Raw genomic sequence first — 17,009 nt, 5'->3', positions numbered from 1 at the left:
ATCATCTGTATTAACAGATCTCCTCCAAATGCCTCTCTGCAGCTTTCTCAGAAACTAGCTTTCTCTACTTTTCTGGTCTCTACTACTGCCCCTTTCCAGGGAAAGCAACCCAGGTACCTCACTAATGCCCTCATCCCCTCAGAATGCCAAAGCTGGGTGCTGAGATTTAGTAACAGAGGGATTGCTTCACTCCCCATGTTGAGACATACTGTTAGATGCCAAACATTGATGTGTGTGCCAAAGGAGCTTACAGAATGTTTGATGAAATGGTGTGTTCTGATTTTACTGTGTCCAGAATGCAGATGCATCTCCCTAGGCTAAAGTGAAGACACAACCAGTTCAGCAGATCCTGCACTAAGCAGACTCGCCTGACCATGAGGTCTTAGAAGGGGTCCACTTCCTGCCTGTGCTCTTGTTGGCACTTTTCAGGGTACAGCTCAGTCCTTAAAGCCAGATTCCTGGCATGGACCTGCCTTTCTTGATGATCCAGCTTGCCCAGTTGTTTTAAGCCCTGTCTTGGACATGGCCAACCTCCAGTTGACTCCTCACACTACCTGTATACAAAGGGAGATATTAGTATTTACAATGCCTCTACGTCTTGATCTTCATCAGGACTGAAAACAATGCAGTTTAGGAAACAATTTCCCATTTAATCTCCCCAAGTTTAGGAGACAATTTTCCATATAACCTTCCCAATATTATCTATAAGTATAATTAGCATTTATAAGTTTTTAGACCCTAAACAGATGTAACTCCTTTACATTTTTTTCTTTGAAACCAAACAGTATATGCCATCTACCCAATATGTGCCTAAAACACTGACAGTAATTCATTGTTATTAACTTGGCAGAAGTAGCTATAGAAAAAGCTTAGAGCACTAAAATATGGAATAAAAATAAATTCTATTTATAAACCCTTTACTGCTTTGGTAGCTATTTCTGATAATTTTTAGAACCATCTAAAAATTAACGAAGCTACTTTAATTGATGTCCATTATGAGCATGCAGCAATACTTTTCTCCTAAAAGAGGGCTAATCATGGCTATTATGGGAGAAATATGGCTATTAATTATTGAAAAATACACATACACATATATGATCATTCAAGGCTCAGTCTTTATACGTATAGTAGACTGCTGGTTTTGTTTGCAAAGCTCATAGAAACACATACCACTCCCGCCACCCCTCAGCCTCCACTCCCCGGCCCTCCATACACACAACACTTACTTTGGGAAGCTGCTCTTTTTATGACTTTGAGAAGTGACTGGAATCATGTCGCCCTTGGAGTCTTCTGGAGACATGGTTTGAGCTCTTGCTGCTTAAATACACAGTGACAGCCTCATTGCTGACCCACTTAATGCTTGGTTGTTCAACACCTCCTTTGAGCTACCCCAAATCTGCCCTTTGTTCCTTGAAAAGTCAGAATCAGACAATTGCTTGTAACTTAAGAATGCTGCTACTGTCCACATTATATTTTTTAAATGGTTATTTGAAAAGAATGCTCACAATAAATTTTGTGTGTCTTTAAAAATTTTTATTATCAGCATGTCTCCAAGTATGTTCTTTGCTTTTCATTCCTTACTGGTCTATTATGTGTTAGGCTAGGGGCTGAGGATACTTGGAAACTTGATGGAGAAGCCGCCCAGTTGAGTTGACAGATCATCCTATATTAAATCAGAAATGTTACCAATGAACCTGAATTCCCATAGATATGGAAATCCATCTCTTCTGAGATCTTGAAAAGGCTCTGAATGAGAACCTTTTTGAAAAAAAATTTCATTTGTTTTTTAGTAACCCAATAGTAAGTTGAAAGAACAGTATTTACTGACATGGACAAGGCATGGTTTGCTCAAAAATCCCTTTTTTATACAGACTCCTGATTTGCCTAAAAACGCTGAACCCATGGCAGAACTTCTGCAGCCTGACCCAGAAACAGGCCTTTGTCTAAGCCCAAAGCTAGAAGAATTTGAATCAATCCGTAAGTGGCTTTAAGCAGCAGGCACAAAAATTCAAAGAAGCCCAACAAAGACGGAGGGTTCTCCCTGGCCTTAAGTGTAATAAAACACATAATTCTGCACTCTGAAGAAGACATCCCAACATGCACCAGACACCAGAGATCCACAAATGTGTCTGAAAACACTCTCCAGTGCGATGTATTTTAGCAAATATCTAGGGAGCCTCAAGACGGTTGTGCTCCAGATGCGCTGACCATATTATTGAGTTAATCAGTGTGATGAGTACAATGTACAATGAGATGGCCCAGAACTAGCATCAAGAGTTACATTTTGGCAGAGTCAGGGAGTTGATGGCACCTGAAGGAAGTATCTGTGATGTTGCTTATTGATTGCACAGACTGTTTGAGGTGCCCTCTACCTACTGGAATAAAGAAAAACAAACCAACATTGCCAAATCAGTAGTCATCCACTGATTAGCGCCATGAAACAGAACTTGACTAACAGCAGCTCAGTTGGAATCACCCCGTGATTAAATTCATGGTATATGCTGTCATTCTTAACACCCATCCATCTCCTGAAGATGCCAGATTTCATGTTGAAATTGAGAAAAAAAGAACCAAACCCTGCTTATTTTAAAGTTTTTGATGGAAGGACTTATCTCTGCAAATCATTTGATTCCTGCCAGAACAACTCTTTTTATGCATCAGTATGGGGATATTACCATAGATGAAGAAGATATCAAATTTAACACTTCATTGGGAAAATAGATGGATTTATTCCTATAACATACACATTGTCCCACAGACCACAATGGTTTCTAATACTTCAGAAACTTGTGTTCATTTGGCACTGTTGCCAGATAATTCCCTGAAGGAATAGTGGTTGCCTTTCTGAAATATATTGTTAATCCTAATCGGTGGAGCCTCACAAGCAGATTTTGGAAATATTTATGGTATTACCCCTTAGCATCCTCATTCATACCTGGTGAGTCTTGATGCTTTATCTGAGTGGCCCATGTCAGGCTTTTCTGCAGCTGTCATACATAAGTAGTAGGAAGTAGGACCTATGTGGGTTGCCCATATATTCTGGTGCTGAACCCAGCTGGCATGCACTGGTGGGGCTGTAACAGCTGTTCACACAGGCATCCACTTTCTTGATCAGTACCTGTGCTATTCTAGTTGTTAATATTTTCAACATCACTTCAGGATATTTCACCCTGTGATTTACTGGCCACCACCAAAGATTTCTGTAAGCCAAACTATTCTGATTACACTGCACCTGCTTCCTACTGTTTCCACGTTTTCTCCAGTACTTAACTGCTGTATTAAACTTCTATCCCCAAGATTTTGATGTCTCCACTGAAATAAGCATATCTTGACCAAACATCTCTGACAGACCTCTCCAGCTTTGAAGAGTTATGAATAAGCTCTTCCTGAATACTACTGTTACCCTCAGGAATGTATTTCTCAAGGTCTCAGTAAAAGGAAGGTTACTGATAGGTTCTCTTGGGAGAGTGTTAAGATTGGGATGGTCAGTACACTGCCCGTGACAAATCCACTCCAACATTCCTATTTTTGTAAATCTTTTAATTTCTTATATTCTTTCAAGAAAGCTTACATTTTCAATTATATTTAATGTGAGCCACTACTAATTCTACATCTCAGTCAACTAACTGACTAACTCAGTCAACCAACAAGTTAGCTTCTGACTTTTCAGTTACCTATGGTAGCACAGACTCCAGAATCTGTGCCAAGTGCACCCCTATCAATCAATTGGGCCTAATCCACAGTGTTACTTTTTCCTATCTCACTGTATTTACAGAACACCACACATTTTTCCTAGGGTTTTGCCAATGTAAATGAGCAAAGTCTAGAATTCTTTGGGGGGTGAAATCGTCTTCTGGGTTTGCCTGTACATGCCAGCACAGCCTTTTTCCATGCTGGATTCTAATATGTGTGCAGAGAGATATCGTGTCGGAGAAGCAGGAGATAAACTGAGTGAGGTCATTATAGGATCTGAAAGCAAAGCAGCAACAACCTCTTTAGACAGGAAGTATTCCTGTTTTGATGAGCAAAGGATGACTGCTTTGGTTTACCTAGAATTAAGGGGTTTGTTTCCAAGGACACAGGCTTTCAGTACTCATATTTGAGCTACAACCAGGCCTAATTTATAAATATTGCTAATCCTGCAAATTGCTAATCCCTCTGTTGTCTCCTGTTAATATTTTCACTTATCTTTTTGCATAAGAGGCCTGGTGAGACTGTAAATGCAACTCCTGATAAAACTTGGAAACCAGCAGGATTAAGTATGACCTCGATTTTCAGCTATTTCAGCCTTATATCTAGTAAGAAAAAAGAGATTGTTTTAGCAAAAATAAACATTTTTCTAGTTTTTATACCTTACCTTGAGCTGAGGATTTAAGCTTCTGAACCTAAACAAATCCATCTCTCTAAAAGCAACCATCCTTTCCCACTGTCCTAAAATTCTATGGCCTTTACACTGTTTTATGACACCTGTTATTAATCATCAGCTAAAACCTTCCCATCGATAGGTCAAATATGTTATTAACTTTTTTACCTCATGGTTGTGGTTTTGAGGTCCCAAAGTTATTTTGTTACCTTATTTTTCACTGACTTTTTATTTTTACCATTTATATCTAAGTCTTTAATTCATCAAGTTTAATTTTTATAGTGTAACAGATTCCAGTTTTAATTTTCTCCACGTGGTACACCAGTTCTCCTAATCCTTTTACTAAACATTCTTCTTTATGTGATTTTTGTGCTACCTTTGTAACTCAAATATTCAGTGTGTGTGTAGGGGGTGTCTTTGAGTTTCCTGCCCTATCCATTATTCGTTTTATTCTCATGACTTTGATGTATATAGAAATACGTGAATTTTAGAGACTTAATCAGAGCAAAAATATCTCATTAATCATTTATACATTGATTACAAATTGAAATGATAATATTCTGATATTTTTGTTTAAATAAAATGTATTATCAATATGATTTCCATTTGTTCTTCTTTATATAGCCACTAGAAATTATACATGTGACTCACATATTTTTTGGACAGTACTCTATTATAGTGAAAAGAGACTATGAAGATAAACATGGATTTGGAGTCCATCTCCTTCACTTATTAGTGGACTTGGCAAGGAACTTAAACTATCTACTTCATAAGGGAATTATGGGGGCCACATTAAATACCTCTGCTTATGGAATATATGTACCTAGTAAATAATCATCCAATGCTTATTTCATTATCTTTCTTTGAGGCCCAGGAAGTACCTCATTCATCATATACACAGCAAATATGACTAACCATATATTGAATGAAATTACATTATGAGAATATATTACAATTCTTAATACCCTGTGATGACTGCCAAGATCCAGAATTATCATTTTAAAATATAATATTTAAGAGAAAAAGACATTTATTTGATATTTTATTCATTTACTTTTTCTATGCCTCAATAAATTCCTTTGCATAGGTAAGTACATTTAGTTATAGCTGCAAGACAACATGAAAAAAGACAAGAAATAGGCATTCTGGATCTTTTCAAAATAACTACACTGAGGAAATTTTTGACAAAATACTCCCTTCAAAAATAGCTCAACCCTTTTACCTAAAACACCCCTTCACGTAAAACAATGTGCATAACCTTCAACCTCCAGTAAAGTCACTTTATAGTAGTTTATCTTGAATATTTTTTTAATTCAAATATTTTATTTTATATAATTCTTACATCTTTTTTCATCTTTGCACAATGTATGCATTTTCATTTTGGTTATATTCCCCATACAATTGCACCTCCCCCCTTATTTTGATTCTACTCCTTCCTTTCCTCGCTTGAATATTTTTTTATTCTTTCTTCCCATTACCTAAAACCAGAAACTTCTCCAAAAAATTAGCAAATGTCACTGCACCTGAGCTTAAAAAATTTTACTTGTGTCCATTAGTTAAATGATTAATTTTTAAAGTAAACCTTAAAATTAACATTAATTTCTGGGCTGTACTGACTGGATGGTAATTAGAATATTTTAATGTCTGATATAAAGACCAATTCTGATAATGGGGAAGTGGCTACAAAACTTTTTCCAAACTCGGAGAAAAAACAGTTTATTGTAACACGGTGAGTTCTTAATTACCTGAGCTAATCATTGAGACATTAGGCAGGTCAATCAAATAGGAACCCTGCTGGTTTGGAAACCCTGTCCTTGCACAAGTATCCTTTGTCTTAGGAGGCCAGCTCCACTTGCAGCTCTTCCCGCTGCTCAGAACTGACCCTCAGGACAGGGGCCATTGTTCAGAGAGGCCCAGCAGCACAGTGTGGAGTTACAGGCGAGGGCATTTGGTCAGGAAGAATGAGAGATGTTTTTAGAAGGGATTTCTGACTAAGTACAAAGGTGGTAAAAAGATGCAACAATGAGAAAAGAATGTTAAAATCTAAGGCTGTACAAGGTATTGTAAACAGCAATGATCATCCATAGAAGTTTTAGAATTCAGTTGCACAAAAAGGACAACTATAACCTAGAACTGGAATAAAAATACCTGAGAAGTTATTTTTCTCTAGGCAACAAATAAGTATTTCTGTTTAGCAAAAGTTTACCTATGCCTAAATTCATTTCTATCTTTGTAAAAAAAAAAATGTTGATCTTAATAAAATGGTCAACAAAAGAATTACGGGTTTTAATGATGATCATATTAATTTATTACTACTTTTGGTCTTCCCATTAGTTCCCTGTATAAAAATTTTGTACTTCTCAGTAGTAGGTACAGTAGCTCTTATAGATAATTTGGGCAAAATGATTAAGACAGAAACCATAAATAATCAGAAGGTTAGTGAAGCAAAATTGTCTAGCCTGATGTTTACCTGAAAGTGTATTAATGTTTTTCATAAATTTTTAGATTGTTAAAGCATAATTATCCTAATCTATCCTATTCTGAATCATTATAAAAGATTCCAATATTTAAAAATTATGAAAGACTTCAAGATCTCATTAATGCAGTTAGAAAGGTCCACTACTATACTACTGGTCACGTTTGGTCTGTATTGCATGGGCCTTTTCAGGCCAAGAATAGCAATCAGGTAGAATCTGATCATAATCAGTGCTATACATCTGAGACCGGACAAACGCTTCCTTGTTTTGGGGTTCAGGATAGACTGTGGCTGTCTTTTCTTGGTATGCATCTTTCACAATCTAAAAAACAGAAAAGAAAATTATATTAATGAACAGTTAAATCATGTCATAAGTTTTTGTCTGTTTCAAATTTTTAATTTTTAATTTACATCTTATCTAGTTCCCTCCCCCTAAATTAACTTTATTATAACAAAAGCACACACATACAAAGAATGCATAAAGTGAAAGTGCAATTATAAATTACATAACAAGAGGAGACTACATCAGCAACAAAGGAAAGAATAGTAGAAATTTATTCAAGGCAGATCATATTAGAATTTCTCAGATAATCTAATAGCGAAAGTCTTGACATGTCCTGTCTGATAATTAACTCAAAATATATCTGAATATTTCTGATAAGCTGGCCTACAAAATCTCTCCAGCATATGTTCCAGGTTGCCTGATCCTTCTCACCCCACAGTTTCAACGTTTTTGCTAGAACCATGGACTCTCCTGTCTGTCTGTCTTTGTATCACATTCACATTCTAGTTCCCAGCCTGGAGAACCCTCTGAGCTGGCTCCTCCTTTCCTTGTTGTCTCTTGTGAAGTCATGCTTTTCCTAACCTTAATCGGGACTATGATTGCTATGCTTTTATCCTTTTATTTAAAAACAACAAAATCTTCCTCTCAGTTCTCACCAGGCATCATCAAATCTTACCCTTGACAAGTCTTTATTTGGCTCTCATCACTCTACTGAGAAAATTGCAATTAATCAGAGAAAAGAACACTAATTTTCCTTTTTATCAACTCAAATTAACTTCTCTTGTTGTCAAACATTCTCCCTTCCTTAATTACCTTTGAGAAAAATGATAATGTGCTGCTCCATCGGTTAATAATGAGCAGATACAAGTTACTAGAATATGAATATACTCTTTCATAAATAACTAAGGAGATTTTCTGAAGTTTTCTGAAGGATTTTTTTGAAGTATTACTTGGATTTTTTAACAAACTACCCTTAACCAACAAGATAGATAATAATACATAAATCCTGTATTGTTTGACAAACTTGCTAATAGTTTTGATTTTCTAGAACAATTTTGACCCAAAAGGGACATTTGTCAATTGCTGGAGCAATTTTTGGCTGTCACAACTATGCAGAGGCTACTGGAATTTGGTGGTTTGAGGCCAGGGATATAGCTAAACATTCTAGAATGCCCAGGATAATTCTCACAACAAAAATGCACCGGGCCAAAATGTGCACAGTGCTGAGATTATAAAACCCTATTTTGAACATATAACTACTGCTATAGGCTGAACTATGTCTCAACCCCTAAATCCTATGTTGATGTCTTAACTTGCACCCCTCAGACTATGACTTTATTTGGAGACATGGCTTTTAACAACATCATTACGTTAAAATGAAGTTGTAATAGTGGGCCCCACAGAGAGCAAGCTCCAAAAAAAAAAAAAAATCCAAACCTCCAGCCCCTTAATCTTAGACTTCCCGTATCCAGAACTGTGAGAAAATAAATTTCTGTTGTTTAAGCTACTCAAATCTGTAGTATTTTGTTAAGGCAGACCTAGCAAATTAATGTAACTATATTGAAAAAAAAATTTCTCATGTCATTTATAGAAAATATCCCTGCCTCTATGTTCTTCTTAGCTAATTCCTTCAATGGCTCATCTACCACCCCAACAGCTTCAAGTTCTGTGTCCTCAGAGTTTTGCCCTCTGCCCAATATTATCAACTGTGATCTTTATGATACTACTTATCACAGAGACACAGACAGGCAGGGGATTACAGATCCACCGCAGTGGCAATATATTATTGATGACTATCACAAATATGGCATGGAAAATAACTTTTAAGAGGTGGTGTGGGGAAAACCTAGCTGAGAAGACACCCTAGCAAATTATTTAAATTGTGGAACATGCAAAAGAATGACAGTGAACATAATGATTCAGCTCTATTCTTCCACGCCTTTATAAGGATCAAAAAAAAAAAAAAATAGTTCCAAAGTTCTGCTGAGGCACTGGGCCTCATTTATCTGACTTCTGATGTATTAGTTGATACACATTTCAAGGCAGTGAATTTTTAGTATCTAAAAACACATGTTTAGCAATAGAAGTAAGGAAAATTAATGAGGCTTGAACAAAAATGGATTTACCCTTTCTGCAATTTTCAGAGAAACATCTCTAATTTTGTTCAAAGGAGGATAAAGTCGGCCCTCTTCCAAGTGTTTATCTGACACTTGCTGAGCTATAACCTTAAAAACAAAAAGAAAAATGTTTATACTTCACACCAATGTGCTGATTATGACAATAAAAAGGTGAATGGTAACATATATGGTCAAGTATAGAAACATTACATGAATGTGATTATCTAATTCCATTTACCCCTTTATCGATGGAAAAAAATGAGCCCAAGAAATTGTGAATAACATAATTAGTGAAAAAGATGGTAAAAGATTCTGGATTTCCTCTTTATTCAGTTTCTTTCCTACTATACCTGAAATATGGGCAGTTTTTCCATTTGATACACTTGGGGAACAGGGACACAGCAGCAAAGACACATGATAATAGAAGTTATGAAAAACACTCTGAAGGAAAGGAGCGAAACTATCCAAGGCTCATCATGCAATTACTCCCAGCTCATATTAGCACAGGAGGTAAAACCCAAGACTGAGAATGCTATTTCAGAGTCACACTTCAAGTAGAATTTCAATTTTGCACAGATTGTGGATTATATGAATCGCCTAACTAGGCCTCAGTAATTGTTGCCAAACCATTCCCTATTTCTAAAATCCAATGGTATATAATTAAAATTTTTCAGAGTATAGATCTTACATTTAATGTTCACACACACTGGCACAAAATAATAATAAAAATGATGAGGATGAAGAGGGTGGAAAAATCCTTTGCAGGTGATGGTTATATTTACAGCATCGTTGCAGTGATTGTTTCACAAGTGTGTAGTTATTTCCAAACTCATCAAGTTATAGTATTAAATATGTACAGCTTTTTGTATATAAATCACACCTCAATAAAGTGCTTTTTCAAAAAGTGCAATAGTGGGGAAGACATATCTGCATTCCTATGTTAACCTCATTTACATAGCCAACGTATGAAAACAACTAAGTGGCCAGCGATGGGTAAGTAGGTAAAGGTGTGATGTATATACATGATGGAATACCACTTAGGTAAAAAATAAAAAAAGATGAACTCCCCATTTGTGACAACATGGATGATGGAACAGAAGGGTTTGTGCTGATAAAAATAACTCAAAAGGAGAAAGACAAATACCAGACGATTACACTTATATATGGAATAAAAAGAAAAAAAGCAATGGAACAGACAAAATTAAAGTAAAACAAGCCTTTGGAATCCAACTCCAGAATTGAGGTTACCAGAGGGGGAAGCAGGGTAGGAGCAAAAGCGGAAGGTGGTCCAGTGGACTGTGGTGGAGGGCTCTTGGCACTTTGGCAGTGGGCATGCACCTGAATGTGTGTGGCAACATTCATTTGAAGAGGTGTGGATCTGTTTTCCTAAAATGTATAGTTTTGCAAACTAATGTAATGTCAAAAGAAAAAAATTAAGATAATGAGAATAAGAGAATGGATGATATTTCTGAAAGTGTAAGAAAAAAGGGAAGAAAAATGTGAAGACAGAAAAGTGAATAATAGAAGAAAAACTCTTAGGTAAAAGGTATAAAAAGAAGACAAAGGAAACAAAGAAGTGGTATGAAAAACAGTGATGTTGTGTTGAAGTCTAAGAGAAAACCAGTAGAAAGGCAAGATTTATCCAGAGCAATCACTAACCATGAAAACAATAATCCTATTGACATTGTCATATTTTTATTCCTTTGAAGTTTTTTAGTAGTGATTATTACTTTTCCTGCATAGTATAATAAATACAAAAGTGTTTTTTCATGAAACTTGTCACTAGAGGGTGCTGGAGTTATTTGGAAAACAGGCTGCTTGAGTAAAAGATTTTTTTTTCTTCTTCTGATGTGTCCATTATAAAACATAATTACAATATTCTTTTTTTAAATATTCTTAATGTAAGCACAACTTTAAAAATGTCTTAAGTCACTAAACATCTACTTATGTTTAACAAGATTTTCTTAGTTAAAGATTAACTCCGAGACACCAGTTGTCATGCTTTTAATGCATTGAAGAAAGAGAAAGGAATAGAACAGTATGGCCTAAGATCTCCACTCTCATAGAATGACACCAGGCACCAAACAGTGGGATTTATACAACTTTAGATCACAGCACTAACATAAAAGTCTTTGTCTGTACTCTGAGAGTCAATTCTTACAAAGGAAAGAATATCATGTTTATGTGACAAAAATATTTGATTAATCAATTTTTATTTGGTTCAGTTTTGTTATAATATTATATAGTGGTTTAATTTTAAGAGGGAAAAAACACAAATTTCTCATTCATGAATTACATCCTACTATAACATATCAACTAGATGAACAATCTGATTATCAAAAACTCAAAAGATTTTACAAAGATACACCCAGTTACTGTATCACAACCCTCCACTTCTCCCACCCACCCCAGGTTTGAAGGTGAACTGACAGGAACCTATAGCTCTTTTTTCATGAATAAAGAAAGCCCTGTGTCTCTGATGTAACAGTTTTGTGTCTTTTTTGTCAGCATCTATGAAACTGTGACTGGCTAACTTATTAGCTTTCAAGTCGGGTAAAATTTCAGATCCCTTATAGTTCTTCTTTTGTTAAATTTATTATTGAAGTAACCATTACAGCATATAAATGTCAGGTATGCATTATTGAGTATCAGCATCCTTCACAGTTCTTAACAGAAGCTGAACACAGCTTCCCTAGTGGGTCTGCTCTATGATACTGAGAATCTTTCCTGAAAGTCCACACTAAAGCCCATAACTGACCTTTTCCTTTCTGCTTAAATACTTCACTGGTTTCTGTTTTCTGCATTGTGCACTACAGGACAAATATTTCCTCACTATATCATTTCAAACCTTCAAAATGCCATTATTTAGGAAGATCATCAATGGAAAAATATTTACCACTTCATCACCATTTGGAAACAAAATTTTTAATTGTCTGATTGTTGTGTGAGAATAGAAGTGTGAGAATGTAAAAAGGGTGCCTTTAAGGAAATCAGAATGTAATTTTCTACCTGTTATTGAAGAATAATCTTTAACTAGTGATTTAAAATGAACCTGTTACCCTCATCCACCCCATATTCTCCATTGGGAAAGCTTTCTTCTTTGCACTTCATACTTCCTAGGGAGTGAGCTGAGATGCTATATAAAGAAATTGTGAGATAACGCCACTAAACTCACTTGGCATTTTGTAGCATATTTATAGGACTATTTTACGATACCTCAGCAGTAGTGAGAAAAATCTTATCTGTGATGTGTCTCAATCCACATGCCACAACACCCAGAGCCACTCCAGGAAACACATAAGAATTGTTGCCTTGACCAGGATACAGGGTTTGTCCATTTGGAAGAGTGACTGGATCAAAAGGACTGCCACTGGCAAAAATTGCACATCCCTACAACACAGACACAGGACTAATTTAAAAAAGCAAGATATTTAAATATATATATATATATATATATGCATATATGTCATAACAGAACTAATAATATATTGAGCATTTAAGAAAAATTTAATTTTTTCATTAACTCCTTTCTAAGTCTGGACAAGTTTTTATGATGTTGGCAATAAATTCTGGAGTGGGTGATTATTACTGTTCTCTATCCTACTTTCTACCCCTAGAAGAAGTATGCAAAGCACACGATACTCCTGAGACCACCATTCTGTTCTCTGGATGAAATGGTCCAATCCATAAATCTGTTATGACAACAATGATATTAAGCTAACATTCATTTTTAACAAATGATCTACCCTTTTATAAAGTTAAAGTTTTATAATATGAGGTAATCTCTTCTCATCATACAAGAGGATAAAAATAGAAATCCTCCTCAGGGTACCTATAAGACACTACTGTTCTTGGCACAAAATTAGGTTTAATTTTCAAATAAGGTTTATACCTTCAGCTCGTTTAGGAGACAAAACATTTTATTAGAAGCAGCTTTCCACTATAACTAAATTATTACTTAACATATATTACTTGTTATATATAGCTTTGAAAATTATATTTGCAAAGAGACCAAAACATCATACCTGTGCTTATTTTTCTCTCTTCCCCCAACTCTTCCTTTCCATTGTTTTATAATCATCATATTTTAAATAAGAATGGCACTAAATAGTTAAACATGTTCACATAAATGGACTTTTAATGTGAGAAGGAAACATTTCCTTACTATTTCTGGTTTAATTATAACTTTTCATAATAAAATTATAACTTTCAATAATCTTAAATATGTGGTACTTTTAATCTCTCCTAATGACCATTCACCTGTGCTTGCAGCAGAGGAGACGCAACATCCAGCAACAGGTCAACCTTTTCTTGTTGTGTAATTCTTTCAAACAGCCTTTAAATTTTTGGCCTCAAAAATGACACAACTTTATGTATAACTACGTAAACACTGGGCAAGATTATAAGAAAGAGCTTAGACTATGTAAATCAGATTCTTTTAAACTTAGAAACACAACTATATAAATTTGGCTAGCTTTGCTTATGTCTGTTACAGGCAAGTCTATAAATTCTTGCGGCCAGATAGGCTATACCAAGACAAACTACTTACTATGTGCCTACTATGTACAACGCATCATGCTAAAACTGTGTTACTATTCAGAGGATTTTTTTGTCTCTGAGGATTTAAGGACTACCAAAGAATATGAGGCAAATTACCCAATCTAGATATGGGATAAAAACTGAAATTACTGGGGACATTGATGCCATACCAAATAGGAGAGAAAAGCAATGGATTAGCTAGCTCCTTGCTAAATCTCATTAATTCCAGTAAAAAGTATTTAAGAAAATAATATTTAAATAGTGGAGTCAAAGTTCGGATTCATACAGAGTGACATAAATTTGTGTTATGTTTATCGCTTCTAGTTCATTTTGGACTTATTTCCAAAAATATGTTAGTAAATCTGACTCAAAATCTATTTTGTTGTAACACCATTTTCAAGTCTCTGAGGAGAAAAAAATCCTCTTGTCAATGAATCAGTGAAATATATGTTAATACAAATATAGTATAAAATAAGTCACTTTTCTGAGAACAGTAAATTATGGAAGCTTTGAGGACTCCTATCCCAAACTGGCTGGATGTCAAAACAGCTGCCCAAATGCTCCACCCAGGCATCAAAATCCAAACCCAGGATTTAGCAAAGCAAAAATTAGATTGTGGTTTTTATACTGCATGTTTCAGTGTTTGAGAATAGCTAGTTAAAAACTATTTTAATAAGCATCTAAAATCACACTCTTTCCTTTTTATTTAAATTGTATGTTTAAATCTTAGCTATTCCCATACCACTTGAGGAAAATTATCAGTAAAGCAGAAAAAGTTGATCTTCTTTTATTGAAAAAGAGAATTTATACAATATTCTAGAAAAGGGAGTATCTCTTATTCCTCTGACCTGTTCACTTTTCTTTCAAACTTGATTGTATAATTTTTAAAGGTAGTAGTACCTTAGATATCCTGGGCTTCCCTATAAGTAATCAAAATTTGATTATGAAAATATCATTAGTACTTTTGCTTTACCTTGGTTAGTTTATAGCACTGCTCTGCAGTACATTCTGCTTTGCTAGTTGGATTACTCAAAGCAAAAATAATAGGCCGTTCATTGAAGGCAGCCATATCTTTGAGAATTTGTTCAGAGAATGCACCACCAATTGCAGCAACTCCTAATGTAGAAATGAGAAATGAGTAAATAGGACTATCAATGATTGATTAATCCAAGAAGACCATGCCCAATAAAACAGTGAGACATATTAGGTCATTTTCTAGTAGTCTGAAAAAAATATGGAATATTTATATTAAAGTGAAAAAAGAAATAACTGTTAATAACTTTTTGGGTTACAAATCTACAAGTATCTATTTTGAAATTACAGATAAAGCATTTAATTTATAATATACTTCATTAATAATCACTAAGAATTTTGACAGGTATTTACATCAAGAAATTAAAATGTATCTAATTTCTCTTTCTAACCGATTCTAGTATATATTTCAATCTCTCAAGCTATAAAGTAATTCTGTTTTACAAACCACTGATGACACTATCACAATCATCTAATTCAATTTTAAAATTATCACTCATTGAAATAATCTTATCAGAGGAATACAGTAATTAGCAAAATGGAAATGAAAAAAGAATAAGATTCCCGATAGACTATATTTAATGGAAACAACAATAAAGGCTTACTATACAGTTCCTATCATGGTGTAGGCATCTGTTCTCATTATGGTTATCAGCATTACTCTCAACATTGTCATCTGTTTCATAAGAGCTTTTAGCAAAAACATGATACTAAATAAGGGATAGAGTGCCACACCTTCCTGAGTTTTTTTAAATCCATTTTGAACACCTTACTGTGTCCACGAAATGTGTAAGTTACTGTGTTAAGTGGTATGAGGAATGGAAGGATAAGTCCAATACGCTTGCTCTCCAAAAGGCGGCTCTAGTTCAGGGCTTCTCAGCCTTGCAAGTACTCACATTTAGGGCTGGGTAGGCTCCATGAGGGGCATGTCTCTTGGACATAATAGCATGCTGCATAGCATCCCTAGTCCGCCCACACGTCAGTAGTACTGTCTCTTCCCATACCAGCTCTTGCTACCCCAGTGTGACAACCAAAAACATATCCAGACATTGCCAAATGTTTCCTTGAGGTCAAAATGACTCCTGATTAAGAAACACTGTCTGTCTGGAGCAATCACGCCTGGTATAAGTGCTGAACTTGCTAGGCTGACAGTTAATCGAGGGCATCACATGCTTCAGCTGAGATCAGTAAGCACTGGATTCACACATCTAAGTATCTCTGGGGTACTGTTGCTTCAGGAATGTGTAATTTTGTTAGTAAATTCCAAAGATTAGAAAAAGCTTAATTATGCCTCCAAAAGCAGTAACAAGAACACATATCAGGTCAAAATAGATTAACAAAGGGGGTTATAGGCGGGAAGGAAAAGCAGTTTACCTATGAGGGCTGTTGGTTTTATTTTTTGAACAATGGTTTCTAGGCTCTTCATTTCTTCATGTTCATGGGCAAATTCTTCTTTCTCTTCTGTTAGGGCAGCTCGTCCCTAAGTTAAGCAAATAGGAAGAAATAATAAATCTGTTAAACATATGTGAGCCAAAGAAATTTCATATTAACATATTTCATGTTAACATATTACCAGTATTTATGCTTCACATTTTTATGTATTATGTGTTACAGCTGCTCTCTAAAGTCTCTTCTCTAATTACTGGAGTATTATTTCATTTAATCTTTCAGCAAATATTTGTCTCAGACAATATTCTAGGCAATGGGAACATAAGAGAGAACAAAAATAAACTCTTTCCCTTACTTGTTTCAATTTTTAAAAATCCTAATTTTACAGGCATTGGTGAGAAACTGGTATTAACAAATGGCAATGCTAGATGTTATTCAAATATAGTTTACTATATATTGCTTGTGTTTATTAAACACTATTTGTGTTAAAATTAGAATGTAGGTTGTCTTTAGCTATAGCACTACCATTGTAACAATATACCACCAAGAATGAAACTTGATACCTTATTTATATCAGTTTGATTTTCTGAATAAGCACTAGCATTATATATTTTTATTTCTAATGTTCTGGCCATAACTATCTATGCCTTATCTAAGCAATATGTCATTAAAATAGTCTAGCTGCAACTTTTTAGGATTTTAACTATGTAATAAATCCCTACATAATGTTACATGATACTTTATAATTTACACATTGTTTTTACATCTTTCTTTCAACACCCTCAACAATTCTGAGTATGGAAAATATAA

The 17,009-nt window shown here is 35.0% G+C and overlaps 1 protein-coding gene across 1 annotated transcript in view; it reads right to left on the bottom strand.

Annotated features, from left to right (window-relative positions):
- Positions 1 to 6,990: 6,990 nt before the first annotated feature.
- Positions 6,991 to 17,009, bottom strand: part of ME1 (malic enzyme 1) — a gene marked incomplete at both ends in the record, with an annotated part of 144,680 nt that continues 134,661 nt past the window's right edge. The window contains 5 exons of the mRNA XM_084257381.1: positions 6,991 to 7,161; positions 9,249 to 9,347; positions 12,456 to 12,629; positions 14,752 to 14,894; positions 16,185 to 16,290. Of these exons, the coding sequence (XP_084113507.1) occupies positions 6,991 to 7,161; positions 9,249 to 9,347; positions 12,456 to 12,629; positions 14,752 to 14,894; positions 16,185 to 16,290 (693 nt within the window). The remainder of the gene's footprint in view (positions 7,162 to 9,248; positions 9,348 to 12,455; positions 12,630 to 14,751; positions 14,895 to 16,184; positions 16,291 to 17,009) is intronic.

Source organism: Talpa europaea (genome assembly GCF_964194135.1).
Source record: "Talpa europaea genome assembly, chromosome: 2".
Taxonomy (NCBI): Eukaryota; Metazoa; Chordata; class Mammalia; order Eulipotyphla; family Talpidae; genus Talpa; species Talpa europaea.
The sequence above is the reverse complement of the archived record's forward strand: the minus strand, read 5'-3'. Positions and strand labels throughout refer to the sequence as shown.